The sequence below is a fragment of the Dermacentor variabilis genome, chromosome 7 (genome assembly GCF_050947875.1).
Source record: "Dermacentor variabilis isolate Ectoservices chromosome 7, ASM5094787v1, whole genome shotgun sequence".
Lineage (NCBI taxonomy): Eukaryota > Metazoa > Arthropoda > Arachnida > Ixodida > Ixodidae > Dermacentor > Dermacentor variabilis.
Window position 1 is genome coordinate 96,739,918 of NC_134574.1, and position 20,227 is coordinate 96,760,144.

The window sequence follows — 20,227 nt, forward strand, 5'->3', positions numbered from 1 at the left end:
AGCAAACAAAAGTGACCACCTATGAACGAGGAGAGCGTTTGATTGGTCTATTTAGACAACCTTGCGGGTGACCGCCCGATCCTTGCGTCAGCGGTTACGCAAATTTGACGTCAGGAGATTGGAATAAAAATATATTGGAATAGTTTTGCGTTATAGGGCCCCTGCTCCATAACTAATTGACTGCATATGAAAAGACAATAAAAATAGAAGACAACTTCGATACATTGTGTAGTTTATTACGTGTGCGATCTGGCGATAGTTATATTTTCTTGTAACTTATTTCGGCGAGGCCACCTTGTGTTCACGCCGCATCAGCGGTAACCTGCTATTGGTAAAAAGACTATGGTGTCTTGCAGCCAGCATACGTTAATACACATCTAAATAAAGGCTTCATCAAAAGCTTGGCTTAGTGGGTAAAAAAACTGCTCATTCCATAACTCCCTAGTTACTCCGGGAAACACCATGGCGAGGATTCGGGCCACTGTTCTTGCGCTCGGCCCGGCGCCATCTACGTTGATCTCGATGTTCTCGGTTGTCAAAGGAACAGCAGATCCCCGGTAAGAAAGCTTGATGTCGTTATCTCTCTCACTGAGTCCAATGTGGAACTGCATCGTGAAGCGAGATAGCGTGGATCGTAGACTAAATGTGCCTTCTAGTCCAGAACAGTGTCTCCAGGGCGTTGCGAGTATGACGCCGCCTGTGTTGATGAACTCTACTTGCACCTTGCGGGTGTCGTTGACGCAGTACGGGATCGCAGGTCCATACTGTTGCAGCTTGCGGAATCCACTCGCATTGAAAGCTCTTATTTCAAGGCCAGCAAAGACAGGGTAATATTCTTCGGGACCAATGACCACGACATCGGGAAGCTTGGCGATCAGTCTCGCAATAGCACCTTCCACGTCCATACCAGTGAAGTCGCACGCTGATCCTGCAAACAAGAAAGGTATTTGATGTGTGTCCGTTTGAGGTTATAGTATCAGCCAGCGTGCTTTCAGCAACCCTGCTATAAGTGTGTTTTAAGCTTAATTAAAAAAAGAACCCAGTTTCCCCCTTAATTACACTGATATACTTTATACAGGTGCCGATTATTGGCTTCGTTTTCGGCGACAAATTATATTTCCTCCGTTTTCATGCTTTCTGTCAACGCAAAAACACAATTCACGAAAGAGGGGCATACACATAGGTAGCCCAAAAGTTAGCCGGTTGTGTATGTAGGTCCCTCATGGCCTGTCTTTGCTAAGTGTGCCGTAAGTAATCTAGTCTTACACAGAATGGACATATTTTTTTTCTCTCCTATTAAATACGCCGTACGAAATGAACGTCAGCAGCACTATAAAATCAACCGTGTCAAACGTTTTATTATGGGTATGGAGGAACTATACGCTTGGAATAGCTTCGTTCCCAGACAAATTTTTTCATGAGTTTGAAAAGATCTAGAACCATCGCTACACCACACTTGCCGGTGCGCTACATCATCGTTTAACTATGTAATGATGTTTTCATTACTTTATTTTGTGGTCAGCAGAGTTAAAATTCTACGCTGGTCGATCGGTGCTCTAGCTTTGTAATATTCTTCCAAGTGTTGTACTATGCCGTGACGTGACACATCGATATTGCTATGGGAGTGAAAACGGGCAAGAAACCAAGGGGGACACAGAGGAAGAACAGCCACGCTACGAGCGCGCAGGTCGTCACCCGTTCTTTTGATCACTGGCCCATTGGCGCCAAATCTACCATTCCAACTAATGAACTTACCCAGTTATTAATCCGTCACACGAAGAAAGTGTATTCTTTACGACAGGCAGTGGTCGCAATTATTATTGCATATAGGTTCCCATGCGGCATGACGAGTGACTTATTTGCGTGGTAATAGTTAACGCGGAATAAAACAGAATTAGAAGTGCCGTTTTAAATTGTTAATTATTTATGATCGTTAGTAATTTATTTTTCGTAATCTACTGTGCGGCCATACGGGGATCTCAGATATTCAGTGAAACTGCTATGCCCTAGACATGATATTCCACTATATCCTTAGAAGTCTTATAGGGCTGCAATAGGCTACTTCGGCAAAAATATCATCGGCACAAAAAGAAAAGAAAATCTGCAAAAGCAAAAGCGATTGGTGCGTCCGAATAGGCACACCTTCCTGGAGAACACTTGTCGCGGTTTAGAAGAGATTGCCACCAAGCTAATGCGGGCCTTCCTTCGTGCCGCTTTTACGTATTGTTCTTTTCTATGTGCGTTCGTCAGGGCTGCACTTACCTGGAAACGTATTCGCAACAGAAGACGATAGAGCCGTGCAGGCGACCGCCAAACATAGATAACGAAAAGTCATGTTGATGGAAGCCTGTAAACACCAATATATTAAACATATGTCAATAATTACAATGTGTCGAGCGCGTTAAAGAAAAATGAAAGTGATCAATTTTTATTTTACACTGAAACATAGGTATGCCACTTTGCAAGCACGAACGTATTTCAGGACTTAATAATATACCCTTAAATGTTGGTTGAAGACACTCGTCAAGTTTGATTCATGAATATCAGTCTGCTGATACTGAAAAGCCCGTATTTCACTCCACAGTACTGAACCATGCAATTACTTCTCTAGAATTGCTCTCTCGGTTTTAAACAGCGATTGCATTAGGGGATAGCACTAGGAATGTCCTACTGTTCCCCTGAACAGCCTGTGTTTAACCTCTAATACGCCTGTGCCATAAAAAGGAACTGTATTTTGCAATGTTGAGAAAATTTAACTTTACTATTGAGGGTAAAAGATATATTCAATGCGTTGTCTTCAAATAAAGTTTATACCAGCTTTAATACTTATTAAGGAAAAAATTTGATTCTTTGAATAATTATTCCTATACGAACTCGCTTATACTTTATATCATATATTCACTAACAAACAACTTGTATAAAGCGCCAATTTTTTCAGTCATTTCTGGGCTACCTCTAAAAGCACAACGCGATTCTTTGACCAACATTTCTCTCGAACAGCACGACAGCATGTAACTCACCTGATTTTTGCTGATACCTGATGAAGTAGACGTTCTCAGTTTATGAGAATTCAAAACAGTCTTTCAGAGTCAAGTCTTTCGGCCCAATACGCTGAGAGCAGCGCCTCTTTTCGAACGAGAGTGTGGAACGCTTCGTATGTTGGCACTGTTTATAAGGATGCCGTAAACGCCGCCGATTACTTTTGTTAAGCAGATATTGTACGACTCGCGTGCAACCTCCACGGGAGTATTAAAAGCGCTCTATGCAATCTTGACACCGACGTCAGCAGAAGTCGCAATTGCTCCGCTTTCGGTCACTAACAAGACAAGATTGGCAACGCCTCGTCGGCGTTGACGATTGGCACAACACGACGCTATCGCCACCGACAGCTGGCGTCTGAGAGGGTTGCTTGCCCCCACTGCACTCCTTAGATACGGGATGCTAACATGTTTTCAAATTACAGGCGGTTCAACATTAAAAATGGGTGTGTCCTTAGACTATATATATATATATATATATATAGTTTAAACCTGTGGAAAATCCATACTATTATAAACGTTTCGCGAAATAACATTACACTTGTTATTTTTTCGCTTTGGGACGCTTCACCCACATTATTCCTATCGTTTTTGGCAACCACCACCTTTGTCATCGTACCTTCTTATGGCAGGCTTCACTAAAAATTTGTTCGGTCTAGGTTCGCCCTCGCAATCATCAGCATGCTAATACTCTAGATGGCCATACTTTGCCGCTTCGTGCCTACCTAATGCGTAAAAGATTTCGCATATGAAGCTGTGTTTTAATAAAGGAATTGTGCTCTCGGTTATTTATGATTGTTGAGATGAGGGAACGAGCTATCATTTCTTTTTTTTTGCTGAATAATTATCTAGAAAGGATCCCTGACATCCTGACGGCCTATCAAGTTCGTAAAAACGGTATTGCTTGAACACGCTTTCGGTCAGATTTTACGGTTTCGTGCTTCTAAAATGTTAGAAAAATGAACGGTTAATTGTAAGAGAGGTTTGTTTTATTAAAGAGATTTTGAGTCTGATTACGTCCGTTTGTTGCAGTGGCCTATTTTGTGTAAAATTTGTTGTATGACGCAGTAATTTTGTACAATGAACAACGGTAACCTGGCCACATATGACAGTAGTAACGATGGTAGTGCTTCGAAGTGATTTGCGGTGAAATGTAAAGGAGCTCCTGAATACACTTTTCGCTTACCTTCTACGATAAATTGCCGTCAGAGGGATCACGCAGTTTTGTTTTTGTCATTGATCTTGCGTGAGCAGTAACAGTAAGTGCCTAAACAACTACTGATACCATCTTCGTTCCCATTAAATCAAAGTTTGATCAGCATGAAACAGTTATTCTAGTTTTAGTATTTAAAACTATATTTTAAATAACGAGGTGAAAAGGCTGCTGCACCGTCAATAAGTACTATTTTAAGCGAGGTTTGTTACTCACTATCACAAAACTATCTCAAAAGAAATCGTACGTTGGTATTTGGCCATTTGATGCCAAACCTCAGCTTGTACAAAAGCGGTATAAAGATTCTTATTCATGGATATTTCGTTTTCGCCGTCCTAAAACATCATTGAAAAAGTCAACATCCAGAAGAATTCAATTGAGCCGAAAAATCTTGCGGTAAGGCGAATTTTAGAACACCTATAAAACCGCCCGTTTTAACAGTATACTACTATATGCTTTTTTTGTTTTTCTTTAACTTCGTTTTCCTTTTACGGCAGGAAATTTCGGCGAGGATTGACGAACGTAGGTTTTTGCTTTTACTTTACGCGGTTAGATGGGTGCGCAATTAGCGAGGCGGTCGAGTTTGCAATCTGGGGAGTGCGCGCTGAAGGGCGGCTGTTAGCTCTAGTTATTCGTAAAGAACTCAGCAACAAAGAACAAAAGTTACGCTGACCTCACAGATCATCAGAAGCCGCAAAGAATTAATGACGAACTCAAGGTATTTTCGAGGCATGTTGCCACGAGTACAACGATGTACGTGTTATACAATCATGCGTACGTGTGGGTATATTACATGGCATTTGTAATCCGGCTCACAAATGTTAAAACAAATTTTAAGATATCATTTACTTGGGCGATAATGAAGCTTCCACAATGTCTCAATGTGTATCGTAAGGTGTTATGAGCCAAGTGCTGGAGAATGTCGGCCGGTCCCTGTGGCTTAGTTAAGTCGGAAACGGAGCCCCAAATCGCGAGGTGTCACACTAGGTTACGCTAGATTCTATGGCATAAGACTTTCGAACATCAGCACCAACGATGATGTGCCATACGACTTGATAATGCCGGCTGCCTGTACTCTGTATAGAGTGCCTGCATGGCGAGGTTTCACTGTGAAGTGGGAGTTCAGCACGCCCGGTTGTTGTACTACGAGGGCGTGACACTTCTTTGTGGAGAACGACATAGAGATTGAAACCAAGGAAAGAAAAGGCAGGAAGGTCAACCGGACGACTGTTCGGTTTGCTATCCTGCGCTGCGGGAAGGGGAATAGAGAGAGGAACAGAAATGCAACCACTGAAAGGGTGTGCTTCTGAGTGGCTGTAGAACTTAGTGCCCTTGGCAACGCTCAGAGAATTAAGGACGACACTGCCAGCCCAACTCGACTGATGGTTCAAACTGCAAAATCGTTTCACATTTGCTGTGTAATTTTCGTTTTGCCGTTTCGGTTAACTTGTGCTTCACTGCGACATCCAAATAAAGATAAACTGTCGTGGACTAATTGCTGGAGCACCGTATTATTGTACTCTAATGCGCCATAGGTCAAACATTATGGTATTTTAACAAAAGCGAAAGACGAGCCTGCCAACCTATTGCAGAGTCCCAAGAATGATGCAAAGAAGGATTCGTATAAATAAATAAAGAAAAGCGATCTTGGCCTAATGTTTAGTGCACCCTGTTTTTGTTCTCGGCGCTAATTGTTCGATTCCCACATCGGCCCAACTTTAATAATGCGAAAGCATTACATGGCTGATGAAGCTGCGATTCTGACGACGTGGCCGGAAATGTTACAAACGTCTCGTGGCCACAGAGACGCGCTTGTGGCAGTGCTCGTGAGCTTGTCGCCGTCTTCCATAGCTGGCACCGATGCCACTTGTCATGCAAGCGTTCCTGTACGGCCCCTCCCGCCGTCCCTCTGGGTGACGTAGGCCTCAGGGGCCCTCTGACAGTGGGTGCGATGATTTCGGTGAGTGCTATCGTGCGCTCCGATGGACGAACCTTGGAGATCGACTTCTCGGTGAGTGCCAGGCTCTGCTCGTTTGGACGTCCATGCAGGTACGCAAATGGGGCCTGGACGCGTGAAAAGATAGAATTCAACCTGAGAGCAATATCATTAAGTTCTGCACAATGAGCCATTGTCGCGAAGACGTCGCAATGTTTTTGCATTCATCCACATAGGGATACGTAGGCGTATTTGAGTTTTCTTTTTCTTAAAGCTAGGCGAGAGAGTATACCTAACTACCACAAAGGGCCATGAATTGGCCAACGAAAAGTTTGACTTAAGTTTTTACAACTTATTTAAACGAGGTGGCGATAGCGTTGTGAAAGTGACAGTATTGTCAATTTTCTTAGGTACATTACCTAGCATTCACCGCCCTTAAGGTACCGAGTGCGAGACGGCACTGTATATTTTTCTTTTGTTATTGCATAGCAGCTGGGCCACAGATTACGCCACAAGGGGGTGCAGCGTCACAGCGTTCGCAGCAGCTAGCTGAGAAAGCGAAGATTGGCACCTCGTTGTTTCCGCCGCCACAGTCTCAGCAGACGACCGGACAGAGCAGCTTCTCTACAGATGCGGAATGTTTACAGTTCTTCGCAGTCATCTTTGTCAGGACCAGTCGTGAAGTCTTTGGCGTGTGTTTACCTATGAAGTGCGGATCGCAGCCTGCCTTCCACGTCTTTTTGCACACCTAAGAATTCGCTGCCACTCTGGCATCATTCATGTCTCATTAACACAGCATGTAATAGGCGGTAGTCTTAGGCGGCATGTTCCGCAATGAAGGCGCCTTTATTTAATTGGAATCTCTTGAATTCATCAAGAGGCACGTTTGTATCAGCTTCATCATCATCATCATCATCAGCCTAGTTACGCCCACTGCAGGGCAAAGGCCTCTCCCATACTTCTCCAACTACCCCGGTCATGTACTAATTGTGGCCATGTTGTCCCTGCAAACGTCTTAATTTCATCCGCCCACCTAACTTTCTGCCGCCCCCTGCTACGCTTCCCTTCCCTTGGAATCCAGTCCGTAACCCTTAATGACCATCGGTTATCTTCCCTCCTCATTACATGTCCTGCCCATGCCCATTTCTTTTTCTTGATTTCAACTAAGATGTCGTTTACCCGCGTTTGTTGCCTCACCCAATCTGCTCTTTTCTTATCCCTTAACGTTACACCCATCATTCTTCTTTTCATAGCTCGTTGCGTCGTCCTCAATTTCAGCAGAACCCTTTTCGTAAGCCTCCAGGTTTCTGCCCCATATGTGAGTACTGGTAACACACAGCTGTTATACACTTTCCTTTTGAGGGATAGTGGCAACCTGCTGTTCATGATTTGAGAATGCCTGCCAAACGCACCCCAGCCCATTCTTATTCTTCTGGTTATTTCAGTCTCATGATCCGGATCCGTGGTCACTACCTGCCCTAAGTAGATGTATTCCCTTACCACTTCCAGTGCTTCGCTACCTATCGTAAACTGCTGTTCTCTTCCGAGACTGTTAAACAATACTTTAGTTTTCTGCAAATTAATTTTCAGACCCACCCTTCTGCTTTGCCTCTCCAGGTCAGTGAGCATGCATTGCAATTGGTCTCCTGAGTTACTAAACAAGGCAATATCATCAGCGAATCGCAAGTTGCTAAGGTATTCTCCATAAACTTTTATCCCCAATTCTTCCCACTCCAGGCCTCTGAATACCTCCTGTAAACATGCTGTGAATAGCATTGGAGATATCGTATCTCCCTGTCTGACGTCTTTCTTTATAGGAATTTTGTTACTTTCTTTGTGGAGGACTACGGTGGCTGTGGAGCCGCTATAGATATCTTCCAGTATTTTTACATATGGCTCATCTACACCCTGATTCCGTAATGCCTCCATGACTGCTGAGGTTTAGACTGAATCAAACGCTTTCTCGTAATCAATGAAAGCTATATATAAGGGTTGGTTATATTCTGCACATTTCTCTATCACTTGATTGACAGTGTGAATATGGTCTATTGTTGAGAAGCCTTTACGGAATCCTGCCTGGTCCTTTGGTTGACAGAAGTCTAAGGTGTTCCTGATTCTATTTGCGATTACCTTAGTAAATACTTTGTAGGCAACGGACAGTAAGCTGATCGGTCTATAATTTTTCAAGTCTTTGGCGTCCCCTTTCTTATGGATTAGGATTATGTTAGGGTTCTTCCAAGATTCCGCTACGCTCGAGGTTATGAGGCATTGCGTATACAGGGTGGCCAGTTTCTCTAGAACAATCAGACCACCATCCTTCAACAAATCTGCTGTTACCTGATCCTCCCCAGCTGCCTTCCCCCTTTGCATAGCTCTTAAGGCTTTCTTTACTTCTTCTGGCGTTACCTGTGGGATTTCGAATTCCTCTAGGCTATTCTCTCTTCCACTATCGTCGTGGGTACCACTGGTACTGTATAAATCTCTATAGAACTCCTCAGCCACTTGAACTATCTCATCCATATTAGTAACGATATTTCCGGCTTTGTCTCTTAACGCGCATGTCTGATTCTTGCCTATTCCTAGTTTCTTCTTCACTGTTTTTAGGCTTCCTCCGTTCCTGAGAGCCTGTTCAATTCTATCCATATTATAGTTTCTGCTGTCTGCTCTCTTACGCTTGTTGATTAACTTAGAAAGTTCTGCCAGTTCTATTCTAGCTGTAGGGTTAGAGGCTTTCATACATTGGCGTTTCTTGATCAGATCTTTCGTCTCCTACGATAGCTTACTGGTTTCCTGTATAACGGCGTTACCACCGACTTCTATTGCGCACTCCTTAATGATGCCCATGAGATTGTCGTTCATTGCTGCAACACTAAGGTCCTCTTCCTGAGTTAAAGCCGAGTACCTGTTCTGTAGCTTGATTAGGAATTCCTCTAGTTTCCCTCTTACCGCTAACTCATTCATTGGCTTCTTGTGTACCAATTTCTTCCGTTCCCTCCTCAAGTCTAGGCTAATTCGAGTACTTACCATCCTATGGTCACTGCAGCGTACCTTGCCGAGCACGTCTACATCTTGTATGATGCCAGGGTTCGCGCAGAGTATGAAGTCGATTTCATTTCTAGTCTCACCATTCGGGCTCCTCCACGTCCACTTTCGACTAACCCGCTTGCGGAAAAAGGTGTTCATTATCCGCATATTATTCTGTTCTGCAAACTCTACTAATAATTCTCCTCTGCTATTCCTAGAGCCTATGCCATATTCCCCCACTGACTTGTCTCCAGCCTGCTTCTTGCCTACCCTGGCATTGAAGTCGCCCATCAGTATAGTGTATTTTGTTTTGACTTTACCCATCGCCGATTCCACGTCTTCATAAAAGCTTTCGACTTCCTGGTCATCATGACTGCATGTAGGGGCATAGACTTGTACCACCTTCAATTTGTACCTCTTATTAAGTTTCACAAGACCTGTCACCCTCTCGTTAATGCTATAGAATTCCTGTATGTTACCAGCTATTTCCTTATTAATCAGGAATCCGACTCCTAGTTCTCGTCTCTCCGCTAAGCCCCGGTAACACAGTACATGCCCGCTTTTTAGCACTGTATATGCTTCTTTTGTCCTCCTAACCTCACTGAGCCCTATTATATCCCATTTACTACCCTCTAATTCCTCCAATAACAGTGCTAGACTCGCCTCACTAGATAGCGTTCTAACGTTAAACGTTGCCAGGTTCAGCTTCCAATGGCGGCCTGTCCGGAGCCGCCATTGGAATCTGAACCTGGCAACGTTTAACGTTAGCTTACTATCCCTTTAATACTTGCGCACTGAGTTCTCAAAAGCCGTCTGAAATCGCTTTTGTGACGTTCCGTTTTCTGGTTATCCTCAGTAAGCCACTTCACTTAGAAGAGAGAGCAGCGGGCAATGACCCCCCGCGTGGAGGCCAGGCGTGTTTGCGGAACTTCCCCGAAGCGGGCGACAACGTATACATAGTGACGGATGGTCGCTACAAGGGCTCCCTCGTAGAATGCCGGAGGTTTAGGTGCGAATGTCGCAGACAATGACGCCTTAATGTTCAAGTTAGCATGGTTTCTCGCAGTCGCACGAGAATGTATATTCTTAGCAGTGTACGTCAATCTTCAAAGTGTTCTCTGAGCGCGAAACCACAAGAAAGGGGCCTTTATAGGAAGGAGTCAACGAAAGGATTCAACGGAAGGAGTCAGCGGAGTCAATGTCTGTAGGCTTATACATGGCATTTGCGCCATTATGGTGAAAAGACCATTCAAGAGAAACACGATTTCTCCTGCATCAGTAAGCTACCCTTCTAAGAAATCAAAAATGCTCCCGTAATTGAGAGTAGATGTAAGCTTGATATGCCTACCGGCAGAGTATATTGATTGGAGACGATACAAGACCCAATGTTAAAATAGGTGTAGTGCACGGTCGCAACGCCATACTTCACCACACCCTATCACGCCATAATGTGCATTGGTCCCTATTGGACGCAATAGCTTCCTGTCACAGAAAGCACCTCATGACAGATCTCGCCTCGGTCAACCAGCCATCCATGGTGCGCCGGAAGGTGCCGTCACTGGCGGCGCGCCGGTCGCGCCGCGGACGTCACGGACCGATGGCGTTGAAAAGAGCACCGACAACTTTGTCTCAACGCCAGAAGATGATAATCAAGTTTATATTGACTTGTATCGGCCTTTGGGCGTCCGCTATCGGAAATAACAAATAAAGGTTCAGCGTACTGGAAGTCGTAACTTGAGCCTTATTGTGAACAAGCATTTGGGAGAGCTCGGAAGCAACATTTTTTGTATTTTGTTTGCGACGTAACTAGTGTATGCATTGTGTTCTTGACTTTTTGTTCGAATGACCTCGTTTAGTTCGCTCAACTTGCCCATATGTTCTCGTTTGAGTGCCCCGATAACGGCTCTGTCTTTTGGATCAAGGTCACTTGAAGGTCGCCGACAACAGGATCTCATATCATTCCACGCTGAAAACTCCCCTCGCATTCAGATAAGATGCTTGCAGAGCCAGAAAAAAGTGCAGTAAGAATACACAGTTAGCGACGCTTCGTTGAACTTACCGCGCTAGAACTTTGTGGCGTCATTGATTTTGACATTGCCTTTAAGGAAATGAACAGTTCGAAATATGCGACATCACAGTAACCCACAGGGATTGGGGATTTGGCACAAAATTCAAAAAGAAAAGCTTTGACCTTGACTTTCTCTTCCAATAATCAAAAGTTTTTTCTAGAAAAACTGCCACACAATTTTGAATGAGAACTTTGTCGGTCTAGGCTGATTTAAGTTCGCGCTTCAGTGTGCGTTTAACGATAGTGACACTGCCTGCCTGATATGAGAGCGATAGGGTTTTTTAGCATAGCCATATTACTGTCGAGAATGCATGCCCTCAAAAACTCTGTCACAAGGACGCAGACTACCAGTAGTGCCATGGCGCTAAACCGAATGTTTGCGTAATACGCTGCAATTCGATGTAGCATGTGGCGTGGAGTAACATTCAGGTGTCTTTGTTGGTTTCTCATTATAACGACCGATCGCCCTCTCGACAGCGTGTGATTGCCTATGCCAGTCGTTGCCTGTTTGCAGCAGACTAAACTTATAACATTACGGAGCAGGAATGCCTTGAATGCCTTGCGGTGTTTGGGCTGTGCGTGAATTTCAACCGTATTTACACGGCCGCCGCTTCACGGCCGTCACGGATCATCACATATTGTGTTGGTTCACCTCGCTGAAGAACCTATCGGATCATCTTGGGCGCTGGGAGATTTGCGTGCAATAGTATGACTTCGACATAATGTATAGGTCTGGAAGCAAGCACCAAGACGCTGAGGCTCTCTTCCGTTGCCCGTTTCCTGTCTCGCATCGTCCACCAACGCCTCCTCAAAAACCGCCTCGCGAGCCACCTTCTTCCCCATTACAAGTAGCAATTCTGGACTCGCCAGCCGCTGATTGTCATCACGTCCTTATTAGGCACTAGCGTGCAGATCCATAACATCCGACTATGTGTGACCTCCCCAGTGGTTCGACTTCGCCCCCAAATTCTCGTTTGTGTTGACAACTTGGTCAATTCAAATTCCACAACGGGCCCCATGCAGCTACATTTGCCATCCTAATTCCAACAAATGGGCCTCCTTCGTTCCTCGTTCTCTGCAAAGCGATGTTGTATAAGCTTTTAACGATGATCCAGCAGCAGGTCACCTTTCATATCACAAGAGTCAAGACATGATCCCAAACAAGTTCTACTGGCCTCGGCCTCCTCGGCCGCGACCAAGTGTATAGCCTCTTGCGTGCGTTATCAACACCACGAACACCCCAAGTCTGCTCCCACTGGGCCTTTGCAAGCCCTCCCTTGTATTGCCTATCCCTCTGAGGACGTCGGAATAGGCTTGTACGGGTCTCTTCCTCTGACCGTTAACGGTAATCGCTCTATCATGACAGCTGTTTATCAGCTAACTCACTATGCTGAGTCAGCTTCTCTACATTCTCCTACAGCTTCTGAAGTTGCGGACTTTTTCCTGCAAAGCACCTTTTTACGTCATGGAGCCCCTTGCGTTCTCCTCAGCAACCACGGCAAGGTCTTCCTCTCTTCGATTGTTTACGAAGTTCTACGAGCTAACAGCACTACTCATAAGACAATGTCAAGCTATCATCCACTGACCAATCGCTTGACTGAGCGTTTCCATCGTACAATTTCCGAAATGATCGCAATGTACATCAGCCCGGACCACACAAACTGGGATGCCATATTACCTCTTCTGACTTTTACCTGGAACAGTGCGGTTCAACCTACACCAGCTTTCCCTCATTCTTCTTTGCTACAGCCGCTCACAAAATTTCGCCATGGATGCTGCTTGACCGAGCTTCTATATCTGCTCCTGCATCTTCGGCAATGCCTTTTCCCGAAAAATGTGTTTCCCGCCTCGCGTCATGCCGCTATCTTACCCGTATTAGCACCGACGTCACCCAAGATCCTCGCAAACAACGCTACAACACCATGCATCGCAGTGTGATTTTCGGCCCTGGCAGTGAAGTATTACCCTGGAGACCTGTAGCGTGCCCGATTTCTCTGACCAATGTCACATTCGTTTTCTTGGACCCTACCCGAATCTTGAACGAACTTCCCCTGTTACTTTCAACATTTCGCCTCTTTATACCCCCTCTGACCACCGTTGTCACGGGAGAACCTTCTGTACGACGTGTTTATTAGCACGCTTCTGAGGCCAGGAGTGTCGCTTCCACCTCGAGGTGAAAATTATCATCCTCATGTGTACACATCATCATCGACTCAGGCCACCATCGTATCTGTACATATAATCATCAAAGCCACATCATCTTGGTCGTCATAGCCCGGAATCTTTGAGAATTGGATGCGAGGATTTACGGAGTCGCCATCTGTTGGAAGTGCCTCCCTTGGGTAGAATTATGGATCACGCGGCGCCCTCCTCACAGGTTTGGCTCACAGCGCTTAATAAAAACAACACACGGCAACCCTCCTGTACATTTCTGTGAGTACACTCAAAACAAGGGAAATTTGTAACTGTTGGAATAATAATCTTGGGGAAACTGAAAGCACAGTATCGCTTACGGACGCTATCTCTTTACCGAATAGGTACAGTGAATGCCATTGCGCGCGGTCGTCGTGATGGAATCTCCCGAACCGGCTTCTGGCGTGAAAGGCAGGCAAACGCTGAGAGCAATCTATGTGAAGTATGTTCTTATAGTAGGCTGTTGTATAACCAGATGGAGCCTACCGGAAGGAAGCTTCATACAGTGACCGTACGGGTCCGCAGCGACCGACTGCGCGTCTGCATACATGTTCGCACATAATGTATCGCTTTCGCTGCGTCGGCGTTTCCACACCATGCTGTGATTGTTAGGCCGCAGCATATGAGCATTTGACAGCTCACAAGCAAGCATTGTCGCGTGGATGCTATCAGAGCTGCTCAAAAATAATTTCGTTATAGAGACTTCAAGGCCTACGGCGACTGTGATGTGCGGTCGCGACGATTCAATCTTCTTCTTTTCTTCTAAATTCTTGGATGTTTCAATATTATTTCACAAGTTGAGTCGCACTGTTTGTTCATCAATCTTCTCAGCGTGCGATATGGCGCTGCTCGTTTTTCGTAATCCAGTGTGATAATTCATAACAGAGACCTGACCATATGCCATGCCTTTATTTAATGTGCGTCTTTCCGCTCCCTTTACGTTCCAGCGGACTTGCCAGTATCTAGCATCAACATGTTCCTAGACCAAACCGTCATGACATTAGCGGGGCAGCGGGTGCGAGCGAGCGTCTCAGTGCGCGTTTTCTGCTACTCACCAAACATCGCAGACCTGGCGCCGTAACAGTCTTCCTCGCGTCTGTGCTTGCTGCATACCCAAGCGGTATCCAACGGCTGTTTGCCGGTTCTGAGGTTCGCGAGCCAAGCTTCACGCAGCTTCATATCCTGCGGCTACGTGCGAATAAGGCTGACACCGGGCCCCAGTGCGTACGCCCGGCACTGCGTCAACGAGCACTAGCCTACCATGCTGTACGCAACCAAAGGCAGCCAACACCTATTATAGTGTTTTAAAATGTTGTCAAGCAGGCAGCCAAAGCGGGAAAGCCTCACCACCTAATCAGAACCGTAGCGCAGGTGGGACTTTAAACTTTCGTTTGCAAGCAGTAAAACAGCGCTAAACAACAGAACAAGGAGAGGGACACAGACAGCAGCGCTGACTAACTGCTAAGTATCTTTATTCTTTAAGTCACCATTTATATACTCCGCCGCAATCTCAAAGCAATGAATCAACAGAAATACAGCATGCGCCGCAGACAAAAATGCAATTAATGCGACAGGAAGGCAATCTCCTTCGGAAGGAGAGAAATAGAGGGAAGGTGCACACATGCTTCACCTCTAATATGAATGTGGAAAGCTTCGGAAATAAGAAAGTCTATTTCGTTTGCACTTTGCTTCGGTGCTTGCGACGCAGCCAAAGCGGCCGCTGGGTCCACGTGATCCCTCATATCAAGTCATGCCGACGGTGGCGTGAGCTTTTGCAGTGGTGCAGCTCGCCCCCTATAAAAACGTTCCTGATTATAAAAATATTCGAGCAAAATAACCGTCCAATATCAAGCACAATATTCAATAACTTCAGCAAAAAAAAAAAACTAGTGAAAACCTACGCGGAGGCTGTTGGGCAGCAAAGTACATGTTTGCATTGGTTGGTTCACGTACACAGAGAAACAGTGCAATCACATCTGGTGTATAATAACACCAAAAGTACTAGAAAGAAGGAACCGGGAGTCCCAAATGCATATATAGGAGTGCGTAGTGCTAACCGAAAAAGCAATCGGCAATACGGTATAGCGCCGTGTATCGTTTTCATGAAATCCAAACATGGTATGAAATGTCAAATAATTTTGTTGAAATTACAGTAGTGATAAATAAAACAAACCATAACATGAATCTTCAAGTCTACAGCAAACAAAGAAGCCAGGAAGCGGCATTTCGCTCAGTTTTCTGCTCTTTTTTGTTTAAATACAGGCAGGCGAGAACTTTGACGCTTCTGAATCATGAACAAGAACCACGCCTGCAGAACACTGCGATCATGATTCCTATGCAACTGCTTACGGCCCCGAGCTTTGTGCTAAGCGCGAATAAATTAGTTCAAATCCCGCATATTGCAGAGTACGAAGGGTGTGCAAAAATAGAACAGCAGTGTAAACTGCCTGAAGAATGCCTTACGTGCCTAGACCCATCGCCTAGACCTTACGTGCCTAGACGTTACAGAGGCACGTTTGCCGCGCCGTTTACAGTTGTTGGTACTACGCACTTAGAAAGGGTCAGAAGTAATTATAGACCGAAGTATCATTCGTTGAAGGCTTGTAGATGAACCAGTTGATTTCCATTATTGCTCTTCTCGGGGAAACGTTGTATATTTCTTTTTTTGTGTGGTGTTGTGTCCCAGTGTGTGCGTTTCATAGTGAATCTCGGAAAAGTAGGGAACTCGCGAAAATCCGAAGTGGAAGCTTCAACAGAAACGGTGATTCTGTGGCGCCGCTGAAAGAAAGTTTTAGGCGGCGGCACACAACTAGCATTGCCGAGCCTATACGCGGAAGCGTCTCATCCAAAATGGCCGTATGGCTGCCAGCACGCACTTATGCTCTATCTGAATTCTCGTACATACGGCGTTTTGTGTGTGTAATGATCACGCTGGCTACGCGAAATGAAGACTAATTATTTCCACGAACAGATCATGCATTTTCCAGATGTTTGCACTTATAATTAAACCATCTTTTGCCGAAACAGAAATGATAATTTTTTGCGGCTACGGCTTCGTTTGTTTTCAGGCACGTTATAAAATTACCTGTACGGGTTCCTTTTCAGATGCGGTCAAAGTTCTGTTTCGTGTGCAGTTCACCAGCTTGGTTCAGACTGTCCATAACACTTTGTTTTTCGAAACAAAAAGCTCTTTAAGCTATAGATGTGTTCCGTAACTGATTCACTGCGTGTGAAGATACGATAAGAACAGAAGACTACTTCTATATATTCAGTGGTTTATTTCATGAATGATCTATTGTAAGTAAGATTTGTGTGTAATTTTTTTCATCCAGGCCATTTCGTGTTCCCGCCGCATCAGCGGTAACCAACAATAGTTCATGTAATTATGGTTTCATACAGCCTGAATTTGTTATTACACATCTAATTAAGCGCTTCATCAAAAGCTTGGCTGAGTCGGAAAAAAAACTGCCCATTCCATAACTCCCGGATTACTGACGGAAACACTATGGCCAGGATTCCAGCCACTGTGTTTGCATTCGGCCAGGCGTCGCCTACGTTGACCTGGACGTTATCGGTTGTCAACGGAAGTGTGGGTCCATGGTAAGAGAGCTTGATGTCGCTATCTCTCTCACCGAGTCCAATGTGGAAGTGCGTCTTGAAACTAGATAGCGCGGAACGTAGACGAAATGTGCCTTGTAGTCCAGAACAGTGTCTCCAGGGCGCTGCCAGAACGACGTCGCCTGTGTTGATGAACTCTACTTGCACCCTGCGGGTGCCATTGACGCAGTGCGGCATTGCAGGACCAAACTGCTGCAGCTTGCGGAATCCAGTCGCATTGAAAGGTCTTACTTCAAAGCCAGCAATGACAGGGTAAAATTCTTCGGAGCCAATGACCACGTCATCGGGAAGCTTGGCGATCAGTCTCGCAACCGCGCCTTGCACATCTATACCAGTGAAGTCGCACGCTGATCCTGGAATCCAGAAATTATCTATTTTAACAAAAGGTATTCTAGGTGTGACGACTGAAGCGTGTATCATAAGAAGCCAACGAACACTGACACCAAAAACAACATAGCAGAAATTACTTGTGCTTAATAAATGAAATAAAGTTGATGATGAAGCAACTTGCCGCAGGTGGGAAACGGTCCTACATCCTTCGCATTTCGCGTGCGATGCTCTATCAATGCAGCTACTGCAGCACCATTTCCCCGTCCACTTTCTTGGGTATTTATGTTTCCTTGTAGAACCCTGGGAGTGTCAGCCATTGCCACCACTCACGGACCTTGACGGCGGACGTGGAACCTCCTTTCTGCCGCAGGCGTCAGGAGAACGTGACCTTTTTTGGGGGAAGGCAACCGGTCAATAAACCCACACATGCTACCTGAAAGCATGAATGTTGGTTGATTCGAGGCCCTGTTGATGGAATAAACTAGAAGAAAGGGGGGTTAACCAAGGGGCCCGATTTTATTAGTGATACAGTAAGAAGCCAAGAAGCACTGAGACCAAGGACACCATATGGGAAATTACTTCTGCCTAATAAATGAAATAAAGAAACTGACCGATACGAAATGACTAATAAGAATCGGGCCCCTCGGTTAACCCCCCTTTCTTCTCGTTTATTACATAACGAGGGTCTCGAATCCGGCAACATTGATGCCTTCAGGTAGCATGTGTGGGTTTATTGACCGGTAGCCTTCACCGATTGCCTTTGGTAGTCTAAGGGTGAATATGAACGAAGCAATAGCTTCCAACATTTATCAGCAGTGATGGCGAACGGCAGGCTTGAAAAAAAGCTTCGTTACTTGATTATTGGTAAATAATTTTTTTTTAATTTGGAAAGAGCTAGAAGAAACGCTATGCTACAGCTGCTATTCTGCGTCTATGTAAAGATGATTTTTTTACTTCCTTTTGCGGGTTACACGAGTTAAAATCCTTGACTGATCGACGGGTTTTCTATCATTGTAATCTACTCACCAGTGTTGAAACACACTGTAGTGAGACACATTATTCTTGCAACGCAAAGAAGAAAAAAAGCAACGATACGGGTGCGCATATCGTCACCCTTTCGTTTTCTCTCTCTCCCGTTACCGCAAAATGTGCCATGCCGGCTAACGAACTTACCCAGTTATTAATTCGTCACACAATCACATATGTATTTTTAGAGAAACAGTGTGGCATTAATTATCCCATTAAGATGTAGCATGCTGTATGATGAGCTACTTCTTTGCGTGTTATTAGTCAACGCGGCTTGGAAACTAATTATCAGTGCCCTTTTTTTAAATGAAGACGTGCGATTGTAATAAATTATTTTTCGTAAGCTACTGCTGGGCTATGGGCTATATATATATATATATATATATATATATATATATATATATATATATATATATATATATATATATATATATATATATATATATATATATATGGATGTCAGTTATCAAGTCAAAAGTTATTTCCACGCTTCTGTCATCTACGGACTAGATACGCTAATTGAACTATATTCCTAAAAGTTCAGTAGGGATGCAATAAGTCCCTGAATTTATGGACGCATCTCTACACACACCTTTAGGCAGAAAGGAGCTGGGACAGCCAACAGCGATTTTTCTGTCCTAATACACAGACCTCGATTCTTGACGCTTAGAAGAGATTCCCACCAAGCTAGTCTGGACCTTCCTTCGAACCTCTCAGACGTATTGTTTCGTTTTTCTCCGCGTTTCTGATGGCAGCACTTACCGGGAAAGATACTCGCTACTGCAAACGGTAGAGCCGTGCAGGCGACCGCCAACCAAACATAACGAAGCGCCATGGTTATCGAAACCTGTAAACACCAATTCATTTACCGTGTGTCAATAGAGCGCGCTAAGAGAAATACAAAACCGATCCTATTTCACCTCTCAAACAAGTATATCATACGTTGCCGGCGAAAATGCTTTTAGAGAATAAAGAATAAAACCCTAAAATGCTGATTGAAGAGACTCGTCAAGCTTATTCATATCTATCGGTTTGTTATTAATGAAAAGCAGTTATTTCAGTGCTCCAAACTGGACCAGCAATTCCTGCTTGGGTATTGCCTTCGGGGCATTAAACAACCATAGGTGGACAGTATGAGGAAGGTCATGCTGTTCCCCTCCCACGCATGTGCTTAACCTATGAAACTCCTGTGCATTAGAACGAACTGTACGAGAGAATCGATATTCATCAACATGACTGTGTGTGTAAAATGCATATTTAATGCCTCGTCTTAACAAATATATCACCTTTAAAATTTGTTATGCGAGACATTTTCTCGTTTCACAAGATAGTTCCATGGGAACTCACCTGTACTTTTTCTTATATATCTTGTATAGAGGGCCCGTCTAATGCACCAATTATTCCAGTTGTTTCCGGGATATGTGTAAAAAGAAAAAGAAACATGATTCTGTGATCAACAGTTCTCTCCAACAGCACGCCTGCATGTGACTCACCTGATATTTAGCGATGCCTGAAGAAGTAGACGTTCTGAGTGGCTGCGAATACAAAAGAGTCTTTCAGAGTCAAGTCTTTCAGCACGATAGGCTCTGTTGAGGGCCTCTTTTCAAGCGATAATGTGGGACGCCTTTTATGTAGGCCCCTTTTATAAGGATTCTGTCAACGTCGCGGATTACTTGCTATAAGCATAAATTGTACGAAACCCGTGTAACCTCTCTGGGAGAATGAAATACACTCCTTGTAATCTTGACGCCAACGTCAGCCGAAGCCGCAATTGCTCTAGT

The 20,227-nt window shown here is 44.7% G+C and overlaps 2 protein-coding genes across 2 annotated transcripts; both read right to left on the reverse strand.

Moving 5' to 3' along the window:
• Positions 1-204: 204 nt before the first annotated feature.
• LOC142586964 (uncharacterized) lies at positions 205-2,344 on the reverse strand. Its single transcript, XM_075697834.1, has 2 exons — positions 2,263-2,344; positions 205-928 (listed from the first exon to the last, which is right to left on the reverse strand). Exons 1-2 carry the CDS (start codon positions 2,333-2,335, stop codon positions 378-380), a joined length of 624 nt encoding a protein of 207 aa, XP_075553949.1. The 5' UTR covers positions 2,336-2,344; the 3' UTR covers positions 205-377.
• A 14,403-nt stretch (positions 2,345-16,747) lies between these two features.
• LOC142586965 (uncharacterized) lies at positions 16,748-19,863 on the reverse strand. Its single transcript, XM_075697835.1, has 3 exons — positions 19,794-19,863; positions 19,209-19,293; positions 16,748-17,443 (listed from the first exon to the last, which is right to left on the reverse strand). Exons 2-3 carry the CDS (start codon positions 19,279-19,281, stop codon positions 16,893-16,895), a joined length of 624 nt encoding a protein of 207 aa, XP_075553950.1. The 5' UTR covers positions 19,282-19,293; positions 19,794-19,863; the 3' UTR covers positions 16,748-16,892.
• Between the last annotated feature and the right edge of the window lie 364 nt (positions 19,864-20,227).